This window comes from Micromesistius poutassou (assembly GCF_964030765.1).
Source record: "Micromesistius poutassou genome assembly, chromosome: 9".
NCBI lineage: Eukaryota > Metazoa > Chordata > Actinopteri > Gadiformes > Gadidae > Micromesistius > Micromesistius poutassou.
In genome coordinates, this window is record NC_140279.1 from 10,161,728 (window position 1) to 10,179,866 (window position 18,139).

An 18,139-nucleotide genomic window follows, 5' to 3' on the forward strand; every position below is an offset into this window, starting at 1 on the left:
TTGTTGTGGTTGTTGTTGTTGACGTACGTCTGGGTTTGAGTTGAGCTTGTCTCACTTTCCGAGTCCATCATCCTACTCCTCCTCCTGGTCCTCCTCTTCATCATCCTCTTCCTCCACATCTTGCCCCTCCTCCTCCTCTTCATCATCCTCCTCTTCCTCCACACCTTGCTCCTTCTCCTCCTCTTCATCATCCTCCTTTTCTTCCTTGTCCTCTACCTGCTGCTCCCTATCCTCTTCCATCATCCTCATCTTCCTCCTCCTTCTGTATTTCTGGAGCAGGTGGCCCTACCCTCCTCTTCCTCTGGTCATCAAGAAAAGACCAAGGATCAGTGGTCACAGAACTAGCTAGCTGTATCGTAGCATGATAGTAGAACTAGCTAGCTGTATCGTAGCATGATAGTAGAATTAGTTAGCCTTATCGTAGCATGATAGTAGAATTAGTTAGTTGTATCATAGCATGATAGTAGAAGTAGCTAGCTGTATCGTAGCATGATAATAGCTGTATCATAGCATAATGTATAGTAGAAGTAGCTAGCTGTATCCTAGCATAATGTATAGTAGAACTAGCTAGCTGTATCATAGCATAATGTACAGTACAACTAGCTAGCTGTATCATAGCATAATGTACAGTACAACTAGCTAGCTGTATCCTAGGAGGATGTGTTTTATGTCATGTTGTGCAATGTGTTGCATGTTGTGTAGCTGTGTGTTGTAGCAGGGTTGCGTTTCTGTGTGTATGTTTGTGTGATAACAACACACCATTATCCCTGGATCTGTGGACGCCTGGTCCTTTCCAAGACCTCCCCTCCTCCTCCTCCTCCCTCCTCCTCCTCCTGGCTCCTTCTCATCCTAACCCCCCACATTTGAATTTCCCCATAATGGGCTTTGACTCCTGGCTGCGCGTTTATGGCTCTCTTCATGTGATCAGCCTAGCTGCTAGCGTAGCGCGCTAGCTACGCAGACTGCTAGTGACAGGCCGGCAGTCTGTCAGCAGCACTCACACACTAATGATTTCCCTTTAGTCTGTTTTCTGTCTCATTGGCCGCTTCCTTCTAAAACAAAATTGCTCATTTAAATTCTCATGCCTGGGGCATTTTGGTCTTCAAATATTGTTGAAAAGTGAAAGGATTAGGCAGAATATGCTTTTTTAAAATGTTAATATATCTTCTGGTTCACTCTCTCCTCTGAGGCCAATTAGGGAGCTTCTGCTGGCTGCATTAATGTCAAACTGACATTCCCCGCTCTAATTACAGTGTGCTTGAAACCTAACTTTCTCTTGTGCCTGGCTGTGACACGGAGCGCTCTCTGCCAGCGTTTGATCATTTAATCATCGCTCGCTCCTCTCTCTCCGCTCTCCTGTACGCACACGCCGCCACCTTTGTTCCCGCGCCGCGCGACGCGCCTCCGCCTTTCATTATTCGCCGCCGTGTTTTGCCCGAGTTCATTAATGACATCACCCCCCCCCACCCTCCGGGCCGCGGGGGGGCGGGGCTCTGCACGCCCGGCGTGCCCGCATTGTTTACCCACCTGATTCTCCGTTTACATTGTGTTGTTTGTGTTTGCGCGCTTGTTCTCGCCGCCGCGCTGTCATGCGGAGTGAGGGATGATGGGTAATCGCGTGGCGTCGAAGCGCGGCAGGGCCCCTTGCCGGTCCCCCTCCCCGGGCGGCCCCTGACGACGGCTAATGGCCTCGCGGTGGAGGCGGGCCTCCGTCGGCTGTCACTCAGGCCTCACAGCGGCGAGGCGGGGAGGAGCCGCTGAGTGACGGGGAGCTGCTGCTGTTGACATTGCCGTTGTTGTTGTTGTTGTTGATGTTGTTGTTGTTGTTGGTGTAATTGATCGCGTTTAATAGGCCTGATCGGAGGATTGCGTAGAGCACAACGGTGATGGCGTCGAGCTCGAACTGTGTGACGTCACAAATTGTTCAGTTAAAATAAAGGTGTCGAATCGACCAGCGTTCATTTTCTGTTTTTCCATTTCGGTTCTGGTGATGTGCGGCTTTGGTCTCCATGGCGATCAGTCGGAGTACTGGTGATGGTTCAGACGGCAGAGAGCGGGTCTGTGGGTAGGATAATGATCCCCACACTGTGGGTTACAGTGGCGGGGTGTGTGTTTCTGGGGGGGTATTTATAGACCCTCTCCTCGTGTTTACAGTACCACCACCCCCCCCCCCCCCCCCCCCCCCGTCACGACTGACAGGGCAGCGGCAGCGAGCCACACTCCTGTAAATAAGAACCCCCCCCTCCCCCGTTTAGCCCCCACCACTGTCAGTTGTCACGTCCATCCCGGTAATGACCCGCCGTGTGTTTTTAAATGTCATTAAGCTGCGTTGAACAGAACCGCTCGGCGGAGAAGCTTCCAGAGAGAGAACCCGCTAGTACCGCCCCGCGGGGAACCGCTCTGTAATCACCTCTAATCACCGCTTCATTAGGCGCTCACACGCTCGCTTCTCTCGCCTTTTAAAAAAAAATTTCTCTAAACTGTCACGACCAACCGCCCGACCAGCCGCCATCTTCGTCCCACGTTACCGCGGCGATACTCGAGCTGTCCCCGCGTTCCTGCACTGTTTGTGATCCGACTTAGCTCCAACGTTGGGTAACAGGAAGTGACAATCGAACGATTCCGATCCCGGCCTTGTTCCCGCGGCGTGCGTGACTTCGGACGGAAATCACACTTGAGGTCGAGGGTCGTAATTATCTCTGGGTCGCCATCAGCATGGATCAATCAGAGGAGGAGGAGGAGAAGAGAGGAGGAGAAGGTTGGAGGAGGAGGAGGTTGGAGGAGGAGGAGGGTGAAGGAGGAGGAGACGAGATGAGGAGGGAGGGGGAGGAGCGGGAGGAGGAGGATGGATTGAGGAGGAGTGGAGAGGAGGAGGAGGAGGAGGAGGATGATGGGTGGAGGAGGCAGAGGGTGGAGGAGACGGGCGGAGCAGTGGTGGTGGTGTTGGCTCCGGGGGGCCGTGGCCACGCTCCCTGACTGACAGCTCTGCTAATGAGGCGCCCGTTCAGAGGCGCTCCAGTTTGAGCCAACCTTGCGAGGATTCGATCCCGGACGCAACGCAAATCAATGTGCTCGCCACCGTTTCTCAGGTGTGTGTGTGTGTGTGTGTGTGTGTGTGTGTGTGTGTGTGTGTGTGTGTGTGTGTGTGTGTGTGTGTGTGTGTGTGTGTGTGTGTGTGTGTGTGTGTGTGTGTGTGTGTGTGTGTGTGGGGGGGGGATTGTGACGGACTAACAAAGGGACCCAACAGTGTGTCCTTCTGTTTCCTGATGGCCGTGTGACAGAGGCCATTATGAGGGAGGAGAGGAGAACATGACGACAGCCAATAACAATAAGAGGGCTTTAGGGTGTCATCAGCAACACAGGCCACGCATGACCACGCACACACACACAGAATTAAAACACACACTTACGCACACACACACACACACACTTACACTTACACACAGTTGTGTCCTCGCACAGAAACGCACACACGCACACATTCACACACACCCCTTGCTGGACGCAATCTCCAGATTATGAATGATACATTGAGGAGTGTGTGTGTTGGTATGCTGGTGTAGCCGCTGTTGTTTTCACTGTGATTAGCATAGATTAGTGCAAAGCTGAACTTCAAATTAAAAGTCAATTTCCTGTGTTTGCGTTGCTGCATAATGTATTGTGAGGGAGGGGAGAGAACATCAAACCGAGCTCAGACAGCAGAAAATACGAGCATCCTGAGGGAGAATGTTGTAAAAGCCTTTATTTTTTTTTACATTTCAAAGCAGAGATCATCGTTTTGATATAAAGCTGGCGTCCACATAGTAGGAATGAAGATTTGGCAAAAGATAAACTATTTATATTTATGTTTATAAATATATATGTTTATATGTTCATATATATAGATATATATATATATATATTTTTTTTTTAATACATTTATATATATATATTTATATATATATATATGTATATACTGTATATTAGTTTATAGAGATCTCCAGACAAGGCTAGAACATGCGTACTTTGCTCAGAAATACTAAACAGACCTCCGATCAGATCCTTAATGAGTCTGGTCTGGACCCTCATAGTCCAGACCAGACCAGCATGCAGACTCAGGACCCTCATGGTCCAGACCAGACCAGCAGGCAGACTCAGGACCCTCATGGTCCAGACCAGACCAGCAGGCAGACTCAGGACCCTCATGGTCCAGACTAGTACAGCAGACGGACTGGACCCTCATGGTCCAGACCAGACCAGCAGGCAGTCTGGACCCTCATGGTCCAGACCAGACCAGCAGACTGACTCTGGACCCTCATTGACCAGACCAGCAGACTGACTTTGGTCCGTCCCCCTTTCAGAGGCCGCGTGGAGGACAGTACTTCCTGTTAGTGGACCAGGGTGCGACCTGGTCAGCCCAAAGAGAGGACCGGTCTGGTCTGGTGGTCTAGACCAGGACCTGACGAGTCTCAGACTAGTTTGATGCTTCTGGCAGATGGTTTTGTGATCATTATCCACAGTCTGTATTTTTCCATACACTCCAACATTGTTTAATATATATTTTCTTTATTGACTCTTAATGTTTCCTTGAATGAATGTGTGCCCTGAGCCCCACGTACGTTCCTGCGATCTGTAATGGTACATTCCTGTGATCTGTAATGGCACGTTCCTTTGATCTGTAACAGTACATTCCTGTGATCTGTAACGATACGTTATTGTGATCTATAATGGTACATTCCTGTGATCTGTAATGGTACGTTCCTGTGATCTGTAATGGTACATTCTGTTGTGGTACGTTCCTGTGATCTGTAATGGTACGTTCCTGTGATTTGTAATGGTACGTTCCTGTGATCTGTAATGGTACGTTCCTGTGATTTGTAATGGTATGTTCCTGTGATCTGTAATGGTACGTTCTATCGTATTGTTCATAAACATCTGCCTCAGGAAACACAACATGACAGCCAATCAGAGATCAGGAATACAAGCTGATATCATACAGTAGAACATGGATAGAACATTATATTATACAGTAAAACATGAATAGAACCTATTATTCAGTAGAACATGGATGTAACATTATATCATACAGTATAACATGAATAGAAGTATTGGCATCATACAACATGAATATAATCATACAATAGATAGTAATTACATTATGATAAATAATAATAAATAAATGATCATATTGCATTCTATCTTATGATGTATATTCACTATACAATATTATCAGGGGATTATTATTAGCAGGTCATGTTGTATCATACCGTAGCACAGGAATTGAATCTGTTAACATGATTACAGGAAACCATACCGTACCATAGAAGATTGGTTTGGGAGGAGTTACAGAGTGGATTGTATTTGCGTAATTCAGAGTAATTCAGTAGCAGATTAAGTAATTCAGTAGCAGATTAAGTAATTCAGTAGCAGTTTGAGTAATTCAGTAGCAGTTTGAGTAATTCAATAGCAGATTAAGTAATTCAGTAGCAGTTTGAGTAATTCAGTGGCAGATTAAGTAATTCAGTTACAGATTGTGTTTGTTGCGCATGACCCTGTGACCTTCTGAAACGAAGGAGGCCTCTTTAGTGGAACGTAGCACCTCCACCCTGGAGACCAGATGTTCCTCCTCCTCCACCCTCCTCCTCCACCTCCTCCTCCACCCTGCTCCTCTACCTGCTCCTCCACCTCCTCCTCCACCCTACTTCTCTACCCTACTCCTCCACCCAGTCATCTGAGTGGAGCTTCAGCAGCTAACTGTTCCTAACCTTTTGAAGCAGCTGATTGGTTGTCTTAATCAAACACATTTAACAAAATGGTTTTGCTTCACCAATTGATTAATAACCAGGAGCTCTTAAATGCAATGACCAAGGTGGGGCTCTTATTGTGGTAGATTATCAGACGTTACTTTCTACAAAAGCCTACGGACACACATTTGGATTTATGACGTTGAGTTGAATTGAGTTGTATAAAAACATTAAACATAATCTTATATAATATCCAGTTAATAACAATATAATGTGATATATAATAGTATTACTATTTATTTCTAATTGTAGTTTGATTATTTTTATCTATTGTCTTTAAAATCTTTTTACCAAACAACATCTCTGTATCGTTGCCATAATCTCAAGGTTTGTTTCATTATTTTTCATTTTTCCCATAAATTTTTTTAATTTTACTAAATTCAAGAATCGAATTATGAAATAACTCAGTGAACCTCTGTGTTATTCTTAGGCTACGTTATAACAACATTCAGTTAGAAATAAAATATAAATTCTAAAATAGAAACAATATGGCATTGTTGATAATCCAGCTCGTGTCCTGATTGGTTGATTTAAACAATGTTAGCAGTAGTAATACGTGAGCCTGTGTGAATATCTCAACTCGACAATAAATTCGGTCTCTAGCATTTTTGGCCGGAAGTACGGTAAATATTTTAAACATAGGCCTACTAATTACACTCAAAGGACTTAATCACCCAGTAATGGACCCCCCACCGGTGGGGGGGGGGGGGGTGTGTGTGTGTGTGTGTGTGTGTGTGTGTGTGTGTGTGTGTGTGTGTGTGTGTGTGTGTGTGTGTGTGTGTGTGTGTGTGTGTGTGTGTGTGTGTGTGTGTGTGTGTGTGTGGTGACATCTCGTCGTATCTCATTATATCTATCGCCTTCGGAGTAAACACCAAAGAATCCGCTAAATATAAACCGGGACGAGGAGGGACGCGTACTGACGGGGACGCGCACTGACGGTGTGTGCGGGGATGCGGACTGACGATGTTTGCGGTGTGTGTGTGAGGCGGGTGATTGACAGACGCAATGCGCGTGTCTCTTTGCAGAGCCCGCGCTGTGCACCTGAAGGTCGCGTGCAGTGAAGTGACAGCTTCACGCACCAGGAATCGATCCGCAGCCGGGCGATCATCGACTATCAGCCGGGGCCAATAAGGCGATGCTCTAACGGGTGGCGTTCAATGGAGACCCTGATAAACCCATCGATTGGTGGAGTTCATGAAAGGGCGATCTGTCCTCCTATTGGCTGACGTGTGGATCCACGCGCGCTGGTCTGCGGCGCGACAAGTCGTGACGCAATGGTGGGGCTACGATATCACGATAGGAGGCCTCTCATGCAAATATTTTATATGGCCGGAATATAAAAATATAAAAATAAAATATTTGTATATATATATATAATATAATATTTGTATATATATATATGTATATATATGTATATATATATGTATATATATATATACAAATATTTTATTTTTATATTTTTAGATTCCGGCCATATAAAATTTATTTATATAATTATATATATATATATATATATATATATATATATATATATATATATATAATCTACCATTATAATGTGTATTTATGCTATATTACATACCAATAGGCTCAGACCTACAATTGTATGCTATTATATAATAGCATTATTTCATCTGCATATAGGCCTATAATATAGGCCTAATCGTGACTTGTAAATCGAGTGTATAATAGTTTAAGTATTTTATGTAAATATATAGAATATTTTATGAATACATAGAATAGTCTATAATAGCTATATATAAGCTCTATATAAGTATAACATATATAGTAGGCCTGTATGCTGTTTATTATATGTAGTATAGGCCTAGGCTATATAACCGCCTATACTATCTAACCTACTCGTCGTTCGTCCTAAGCAGTGTTGTGGTTAATCAAACATGATTTAAAACATAGGACATCAGACTACATTATTCTGACATTTACAAACCGAAAAGAAGAAAGACATTTTTAAAGTTTAGCGTGCACTTGAACTCCAATTAGATGCAGTTAGTTTTGTTGGCCGTGTTGTGTGTCTGTAGCGGTTTGCTTGACGGAGCAGAGAAGAGTGAAACGCGTTGCAGCGGTCGGTCTGATATCAGCTCAGCAGCATCAGGCCTGATAACACACGTCGTGTTGTGACAGATCCAGGACCAGTTAAACCGCCGCTGATGGGCGCTCGCTGCGCCGCCGCATCGCTCTGTCGCCGCCTGGCGGTGACATGACGTCAGTGCATCGGACGGATAATGAGGGCCTGGCGGTTAAGAGATTAACAAGATAACCACTATCGACACTGACGCGATGATAACCGTGGATGGTCAAATTCCTGAATCTAGAGTATCCAAATGACAAACAATGGCTTTGGTAATATTTGCTCACATTTGAACATTAAACTGTATTTTTTTCTAGAAACAATTATTTTAAGGAATGTGTTTTTCTATGAGTTTGTGTTGTTTTAATTAGTGTGTTGATAACGTGAGGAACGTGTATTTAGATCGAGGTTAAGGACAGCCTGTACAATTATTGTTGAAAGTGGGACGACAGCCTACATTCGTATTTCTGAGCATATGATTTTAGTCTCCAGTGCAATAAAGAATTTAATCCCAATCCAGTGATATATGCCTTATTATAGGTGGAAGCGTTAAATGTCTGGTTAAATGTTGGGTTTTTCGACTTTGAAAAAATAGTTTTATAGCCTCTTTAAGAATCACCTTTAATAAATTATCCCGTCAATATCTGTGGGCAGTAAATAATATTACTAATAATAATACATGGAACAATGATCGCCTTCTGTGTGATTCAGCAGACGTTCATTCATTTAAACTCTGACTAATATTACACGCGAAACCTATTCACGAATTAATGCACGAAATGTTCAATCTACCCTCGCGTCGAATTTAGTCCGTCAAGTATAACAATTATGAATAATGTCTGCCGGTTACAGAAATGATAAATAAAGTCCTGGTCAGAGTGTATAGGCCCACTGAAGAAAGATAAAGACCGGATTAGGATTATTAATATACAGTATCACGTAGGATACAATCATAACGCCACGTCACGTCCTGAAGATCCAGGCGCTGAGAAATATCCAAATGGAATCACGTGAGCGCTCCATAATTGCTTTCCTAATTAGCGTGACGAGGTGATTAACGCCTGCACGCGCTGTCACCGGGCACCACGCGCCTCCGATCCGCGGCCCGAGACACCGGAAACAGACCGAAACAAACCGACTGGTTATCACACATACTTTATTACTTCAAAACACGGGCTGTATTATTCTATATATTTACATATCTTTATCTATATATCTATCTATATATATATATAGGCCTATATATATATATATATATATATATATATATATATATATATATATATATAGATATAGATAGATAGATGGATGCCAATAATAAATAAAGTTTAATAAACCACATGTTTGTCGGATCATTTGCTTTCTCTCTCTGAAGTTGCTGTAAAAAATATTCCACGACCAAAATAAAACTGAGTATTAAAACGGAGAGTTGTAAAGTTTACGTTCCGGCCTACCATGCTGCTGAGGGTTCAACTCCCGGCTACCGGCTGGAAATGCCCCCGACGGGGAATATCGGTCTGGTGGTTCTGGCCTTCAGAAGCGGGGACGCTCTCCCGGTCCCTCTCCAGGTCTCTCTCCTGCTCTCTCCCGGTCTCTCCTGCTCTCTCTCCCGGTCTCTCCTGGTCTCTCCTGGTCTCTCTCTCCTGCTCTCTCTCCCGGTTACCTGCAGAACGGAAGTCCCTCTGAAGGTCCGAAGTCCTCTAGACTCCTCGTGGAGGCTCGTCTCGCGCGGTGCCGGTCGCCCCGGTAACACACGTCCGGGTTCCAGACCGGGACCCGTAGCGAGCCTCCACCGGCCGGGCTGCGGTCCACCGACCAGACGAAGGAGCGCGCCACTGATTGGCCGCGGCGCCCGGGAGGGGGCCACCGCGCCTCAGCCAATCACAGCGCGCGCCGCGTGATGAAAGGTACAGAGGAATATTAATTCTCCCTCCGCGCGCCGTGGGCCCGTGGGCCCGTGACGTCACCGGAGGAAGTCATCGCGGCTGCTCGACGGCGGAACGATTAGAAAGCGAAGGAAAGCGCGTGATGTGGACGAACTGCTCCTCCGCGAGACACTCAGCCGCCACGCACCGACCCGAGCGCGAAGTTTAGAGAACCCGCAGCACGAGGCGCGCGGTGGACGACCCGCACACGGAGCGCGAGGACATGGAGACGTGGATTTGATTTGGTTCCCCTGACAATTCTTTTGGGTTCTCCTACCACTTGTTATAATTATAGTTTTAATTATTATTCTTTCGGGCGAGTTGATTTGTTGTCTGTTTACCTTCATCACCCTCATCATCCTCACCCTCGCGCGGGTCACACGGAGGAGTTTTAAGCGCGCGCGGTCGGTGTTATGAAGACGTGTTTCCCGCGGTGTTAACATGGACGGGTCCAGCTTTGGAATAGACACTATCCTCTCAAGCGCCTCGAACCCGGGTCCGGTCCCCGCGGCCGCCATGATGAGCGCAGACTCGCGCCTCGGAGACTCGCGCCTCGGAGAGGCCAGGGCGGCGGATGCGCGGAGCCACGCGACGCCGTCCCCCGCGTGCTCGGACATAGACACCGTGGGCACGGAGCCCTCGTCCCCCATCTCGGTTACCATGGACACCCCGGACAGTCCCCAGCATCCGCTGCATCCCCATCACCACCACCTCCACAGCAGCAGCAGCCTCCACCACCAGCACCACCTCCTCCACCTCAGCCAGCACCACCCGCTGGCGGGCGGGGCCGCCGCGCGCACCGCCACCTCGTCCTTCCTCATCAAAGACATCCTGGGCGACAGCAAGCCGCTGGCCGCGTGCGCCCCGTACAGCACGAGCGTCCCGTCGCCGCCCGACCACCACCACCACCACGCGCCGAAGGGCGAGAGCGCCTCGCCGGGAGCGGACGGCTTCCGGCCGAAGCTCGAGCAGGACGAGCTGAGGGCGAAACGGGAAGAGCTGCAGCACGAAATGAAATGCAACGGTACGTAGAGCACGAGATAAGATAAGGTTTAATGTGTTTTATTATAAGCCAATGCGGGTTAATGTTTTAGAAATATATGTCTCGATAAGACGGTTTGATATGTTTTATAAATGTTTTTATTAATATGTGTCTCAGGGTTGGAGAGGAATGAACGAGTTTTAAATGCTTGAGCGGAATTTGACGTGTATGTAACATGTTTAAATGTTAGAGAGGAATGTAACGTGCTTTAATGTTATATATGACATGTGCTAAATGTTAGTCAGGAGTAGAAAATATTGTATGTTTTGAGTAGGAATAGGCCTAGTCGATTTTTTAATGTTGCAGAAAATAATATTAAATGTGTTAAATGTGTCGATATATTGGAGTCAGATATATGAAATTGTTTCTGACTGGTTAATATAATAGTTTTCTCTGGTAGTCTGAGAACGATTTTAAATAATGCCGACTGCAATATAATTTAATATAATATAATATTTTAAATAATACTAGTCTACAAGCGTTTGAAATTCCCAAGTGTGTGTTTAATCTGACGGGTAAAGAAATATCTAAAATCTACTGCGGGATTTAAGTCTGCTCCGATTCCTCTGTATTTATTTAGAAAAGTCTTCACATAAATTAAATTTCCCTAGATGGACTACAAAAACATTACACGATTTTACAAGAATGATGATGATAGTCAATTCATAAATTCATATTAAAACTAGTAATAATGCATTTTATAATTCTGGCCTGTTCTGATAATATTAAGGTAACACGCATAGTAATGTTGAAACAAAATAATAATGTAAGTGTTAATTCAGACGGATAACCCACAGTGTTATAAGACAGATAACATACAGTATTATAAGACAGATAACCAGTGTTATAAACCAGGGCGTTATATGACGGATCTGCTAAAGCAGCCGGGAGGCGCGGGGCCCCTCGTGGCTCAATTAGCGACATGATTGATCCTCCGCGAGGCGCCCGGAAAACACATACAAATAGAGGGGATCACTGATCGATCGACATATCGATTTCTCGTTTTCTATTGAGGAAAGAAATGAGGAAAGAAAAGCTAAGGTGACGAATGAAGTTGAGCTTGAGTGGTGGAGTTTTTACTGAGGCTCAGGCCGCGGTTCAGGAGGCCTCTTGTTGTGGTTCCTGCGACCTTAAAACGTCCCAGTCGAGCATCTGCCCCATTAAGTGTGTGTGTTACACTTAAACACACGTTTCCCTTTCAGCTCAGTATTATAGTATTTTTATCTTTCCTATTGTGCGTAAGAACGAGCGGATTAATTCATGAAATGAAATACTTGGATCGCCGGCTTACTCAACCGGTCAAGTAGGCCTAACAAATGACACAACTAATATACTATATAATACACAGAGAACACAAGAACAAGTCGATGTATTTTCAGTTTAACTGAGTCCTTTTATTCGAGTCATTTTAATCGAGCATTGCATTATCATGATGGAGATCGAACTGATACCGACACACAGCCGGATGGACCTTTACGCACACACCCGGTCGGTCCCGCAGACAGTATCAGGGGATTTAGTGATGACCTTATTATCTGATCTTATCGTGTACACATTGTAGTTATCCAAACGTGTGTTCTTATTTGTATAGGCCGACTTATCATTTCCCTCCGGGATTCAGACTAGCGTCTCTCACATCAGAGCCCCGCAGAAACTCACGCCTCGCTTCCTCCCCCGACGCAGGAACCAAGGAGGAGGGCGAGCGGGAGATCTCGAGCAGCAGAGACAGCCCCCCGGCCCGCTCCAAGAAGCCCCGCAAGGCGCGCACGGCCTTCTCGGACCACCAGCTCAACCAGCTGGAGCGCAGCTTCGAGCGGCAGAAGTACCTGAGCGTCCAGGACCGCATGGACCTGGCGGCGGCGCTCAACCTCACCGACACGCAGGTCAAGACCTGGTACCAGAACCGACGGTACGGACCGCCAGCCTGACTGACTGACTGACTGTCTGTGCGTCTGTCTGTCGGTCTGTCTGTGTGTCTGAGTCTGTCTGTGCGTGTCTGTCTGTCTGTCTGTCTGTCTGTCTGTCTGTCTCAGTGTGAGTCTGTATATCTCTCTCTCTCTCTCTCTCTCTCTCTCTCTCTCTCTTTCTCTCTCTCTCTCTCTCTCTCTCTCTCTCTCTCTCTCTCTCTCTCTCTCTCTCGCAGTTTATTATTTTGTTTTAAATGAACTAAGTTGATATTTGAGAGTCGGACTCTGAAGGCTGTTCAACAGTCTAACTGTTTGACTGTGTAGCCTACACCACTGGCTGATTTTCACGGATACACGGCGCTGTTATATGCAATATCAAGAATGTGTAATATTTTAGCCTACTGGTTGGGCATTAATATTGCAAAAACAAATAGGCCTACTCGAATTTAACTTCATTTCCTCTGTTGTATCATTTAGTTTGGAGTCAGTGTTGTGACTTTATTTGATATTGATATTTAATTTTAGAATATGTTACAAGTTATATTCCCCCTCGGGATCATAATTTAACTCTCATAGGCTAACATCTCGGCTTTATGTTCGGAATCCACGCCAAGCATTTGGATTTGAAATAACAGGATAATACTACATTATAATATATTCCTGTGTTCGTATGGAGGCTGGATGTTATTCTGCGGTTATTATTTAATTATTTATTATGACCGGCGCAGAGAAGCAGTGTGATTACGCATCTCGACACCGTCTTCACACTCCAAAGCTTTATTAACAAACCACGCGATAACAGAACATCTCGATGTGTCAGGACAATATAGATTTATTTATAATATCTGTATTTATTTATATTATATTAAGACATATGTGTGTGTTGCACATATCCTGGCATCCGAGTTGATGTTTTCACGAAGTCACACCGGCGGGGCGGCCAAACCAGTTCCAGCCAGCTGCTGTTTGAACAACATATCGATTATTTATTCATTTAATTATAATGATTAGCAGCACGCTAAGTCATAATTTATTGACAGCAGTGCAGTTGTTAATTTTAACGTTTTACGTGAAAGACGGTAAATAATAAACCAACGAATGCAACTGTTTGGAATTAACCCCTAATCACCCACCCGTCCATCCCATAATTAGGTTTTGACATGCTAATGAGGGGGGTTGCCATGGGAATGCGGCTGGGCCAGGCTGGGCTAATTAAATAATTAATTAACCCGCGTGTGTTTTTGTGGTTTTAGGACCAAGTGGAAGCGGCAAACTGCGGTGGGGCTTGAGCTGCTGGCGGAGGCCGGAAACTACTCGGCCCTGCAGAGGATGTTCCCCTCGCCGTACTTCTACCACCCCAGCCTGCTGGGCACCATGGACGGCAGCACTGCGGCAGCGGCGGCCGCGGCCATGTACAGCAGCATGTACCGGACTCCCTCGGCGCCGCACCCCGGCCTGCAGAGGCCTCTGGTCCCCCGAGTCCTGATCCACGGCCTCGGGCCGGGGGGCCAGCCGGCTCTGAACCCCCTGGGCCAGCCCATGCAGGGCGCGCCGCACGGCCGATAGAAAACAGACTGAGACGAACACGACGACCGCAGCGACCGGTGGGACGCGCGGGGTGCGTGTGTGAGACGTGCGTGACGCGGGGAATTACGCACGGAGGACACGCGGGCACGCGCACGCGGGACGTTTAACGCAGAGACTCTAAAGACGTTTGAGCGCTAAAGGAGCTTATTTAAGAGGAGAGGGAGAAGGACTAAAGCGGACGTGAAGGAGCTTCGATGTCTGGTTGATTGTTTTGTTTGTCTTTTGTACAAATCCACTTAAATTAGCGAATAAACTTCTAAAGTTTATTAGATGAGGAGGAGAAGCGAATGAATAAAGTACTGATACGAAACGGAACGCGTCTGGTGGATTCTGAGCGGAAACATGGGATAGAGGGATGGAAATCAAACTCCACCCTACCCCGATACTGGTGGAGTTCTACTGGTGGAGTAGGCCTACTGGTGGAGTTCTACTGGTGGAGTTCTACTTGTACTGGTGGAGTTGTAGGCTACTGGTTCTACTGGTGCACTTCTCCTCGGCCTACTCCTCTAATCTGATTCAGATTACGTCACTAATCTATTTTATCTGTCGCTCCAGATAATATAAATGTCATATATAGAATGTATTTCTAGACCGGAGTAGGCTGTAAAATAACTTTAAATTAATCCGCGCTTTGCTCTTAGGGGGATAAACTACAACCGGGAGTCACCACGATTTAATTTAAATAAACAATTTAACGACTTTAAATATTTTCGTGGCAGTTTGGTTTAAAATTATCTTCGTAACGTAAGCAGGGCCCGCGTGGCTGGAATTGTGTGTGTGTGTGTGTGTGTGTGTGTGTGTGTGTGTGTGTGTGTGTGTGTGTGTGTGTGTGTGTGTGTGTGTGTGTGTGTGTGTGTGTTTTGAGTGGGGTTGCAGACCCCCCCCCCCTCCCCGTGGTGGGACTGCTCCGTTGGGGAGCAGCTGTTCGTGGGGTGTTCCGCTCTTCCATGGGGTGTCTCGTGGCGGGGTGGACGCGGGAGGACAATCTTTTGACATCATCTTCTGCTTGATGACCAGCAGCCGTCAGCGCGACGTGCATGTTCCCACGGAGACGAGCCAGCGTGCGTCTGACTCGGCAGAGATGTTCATATAGACGGAGGACTCTAGAATAACCTGGAGTTACATTTACACTTAGGGCGTTCAGCAGACGCTTTTATCCAAAGCGATTTCCAATAAGTACATTTGTCAGAAGAAAGAGAAACTACAATATATCCCTGTCGGTACACTGAGGATGTTCATAGAACCAAGTGCCAAGCACTAACAATAGGTTAACCCAGTTATATAGAGGAGAACTCTAGAATATAGATGGAGTTATAGAGAGAACTCTAGAGTAACCGCGTTATTTAGAGATAACTCATAACTAATAATCTGGAGTTACAGAGAGGAGAATTTAACAATAATCTGAGAGATTAAAACAGTTTGGTTTTGATCCTAAATATTCGTGAGTTCCAAACCACGCAGGCCTCCAGCTGCGACCCCTCCAGCTGGGACCCCCATCATGTGACGGTGTCACCAATCCGCTTTTGTGATGTTCAGTCCTGAAGGCCTTCACATGCGCGTGCCCTGGGGAGTCCTGACGAGGACGCGCGTTATGGGATTGGACTCACAATAAAAGCGCTCCGGGACCCGTTCTGCCGCGGCTCGCTGTGACCGTTTGCGGAATTCGCTGTTTTTAAAATTCCAGTTTAAACCAAAGTGACCTTCCTTTATCTGCGACACGGGAGCACATACGCATAGCGTTTATCACAGATACACGTGTTTATTATAATGTAACTATAATATAACTTTATACATTTAAATATTTCAATAGTCCTAAATTAAAAATTAAAAGCAATATCAGTTGTTTATTTTATAAACGCATTTTTATTGGACATCATTTGACACACACACACACACACACACACACACACACACACACACACACACACACACACACACACACACACACACACACACGAAGTGTTGTTATTATAAATCTTAATTTTATTTCATCACATTTAATAGCACATTAATAATTAAAATAATCCAAAACATTGATATTGAAGGCGGAACCAGGTTTACGATTCTACGAATATCTAAATATTTTCTATCTTGGCCTCCTTGTGTTCGTCTGTCCGTCACTTTCCTCCGTCTTCGGGTTAGGTTAGTTAGTGGTTTAGGGTTAGGCCTAGTGGTTTAATGTTAATGGTTTTGGGTTAGGTTGGTTTAGGGTTGAGGGTTAGTGGTTTAGTGATAGTGGTTTAGGTTTAGTGGTTTAAGGTTAGGCCTATAGTGTTCGTGGTTTTGGGTTAGTGGTTTAGTATTAGGGTTAGTGGTTTAGTGTTAGGGTTAGTGGTTTAGGGTTTGTTTAGGTTTAGTGGTTTAGACCATGGATTGTTTCAGACCAGGACCTTTCTGTAAGAGAATAAGGTATCTAAACACGGCTTGACGCTCATGTAAAAATATAAAATGTAAGCAAATATGGCGAGGCTCCATAATTCCAGGGAGATTTAATATTCTATATTTAATATCAGGGCCCATATTGTCCTTTTAGCGGCTCCCTATTAGGCAGAAGTGCCGACGTGTTGTTCATCTGCAACATGACTTATTTATGCTCTCCACGGGGGGCTTTGGTTCATTAATAATAACCCGTACAGTAGCCCTCTTGTTACTGCTGGGATCTGGTTGGCTGTCGACCACCATTAGCTTTTAAATAAGAAATTTAACGTTTAACCTTTTTTTTATATTAGTTAGACCCAAATTGGGCGAACGCCAAAATATGCGTAAAACTGCGCGCGGTTGAGTTTTTAGTATGTTTTTATTATTGAGATTATTCCTCATTTTTCATTATTGTATTTTTATCTGCTCGCTTTAATTTACACGGAATGTAAAGACGAAAAGAGCAGATCTATCTGCGGTTACCACTTCGTGCTGAACAGATTTAAAACACATTCCCTCGGCGTCGTCTGCCAGATCCACACCTTTCTCTTTTTTCCAGAGTGTTTAATGGATACATGCGTTTGTTGAAAAGGGTAGCGGGCTTTAACAAAGGTGATTAGGGCTCCTCTCCGCACGACACCCCTCCCCGGACCAGATGGCCGTGAGAGGCGTTGCTCCGGGAAAGCTTGTTGAGCAATTTAATTGCCACATTTTCCAAGCGATGTGCTGGTGGGATATATTCGTCATTACCGTAATGAGGTAACATTTGGTCTGGTTGGCCTTTCATTATCACATCTTTTACGTCACAAATGTAAGCCCCGCCCCGTTGGGCTGAGACGTAACGTTGGATATTTAAACACTTTTAATTCGTGTAGAATCCAGCACACGATGCGGTGACTTTAACACCGGCGAGTGTTGGGGTATTACTGCTTTAATATCCATGTTAAACTTAAGAGGAAAGTAAACTTTCTCTATGAGTGCTGCTAGCGATCACCATCCTTGAAATGAATCAAGGATATCTTCATATACAGGCCTATATAACCACAGCATTTTGGCCTTATTAGAATTCCATTTTTTGGTTCCCTAATGAATCGGTTTCCTGAGGTTAACAAATTTATGTTGACTGTTTTTACGGAGATCAAATTGATTTCAAATATTATTTTGAAAGCTTTTTATTTCTAATGATCAGCTGGGTAGTTTGAGTTTTACTGAAGCTAAAGACGGAACAAACATCTGAATAACGTTATATTTTCTTCTTAAGTTAGGTTGTTTATAACCAGGTGACATGTCAGACCAGGACTTCACCTGGGATCACTGAGCTCAGAGCCATACATGATCTGGCTCAATCCAGATCTTCCTTTGTTTACAAGCCTGAAGAACAACTTAAC

At 45.3% G+C, this 18,139-nt stretch overlaps 1 protein-coding gene across 1 annotated transcript; it reads left to right on the forward strand.

The window, feature by feature from the left end:
* Window positions 1-10,238: 10,238 nt before the first annotated feature.
* Window positions 10,239-14,312, forward strand: barhl2 (BarH-like homeobox 2; the record flags this gene model as incomplete). Its single annotated transcript, XM_084473580.1, has 3 exons — window positions 10,239-10,821; window positions 12,523-12,748; window positions 14,000-14,312. The coding sequence occupies 3 exons, from the start codon at window positions 10,239-10,241 to the stop codon at window positions 14,310-14,312; spliced, it is 1,122 nt and encodes a 373-aa protein (XP_084329706.1).
* Window positions 14,313-18,139: the final 3,827 nt, after the last annotated feature.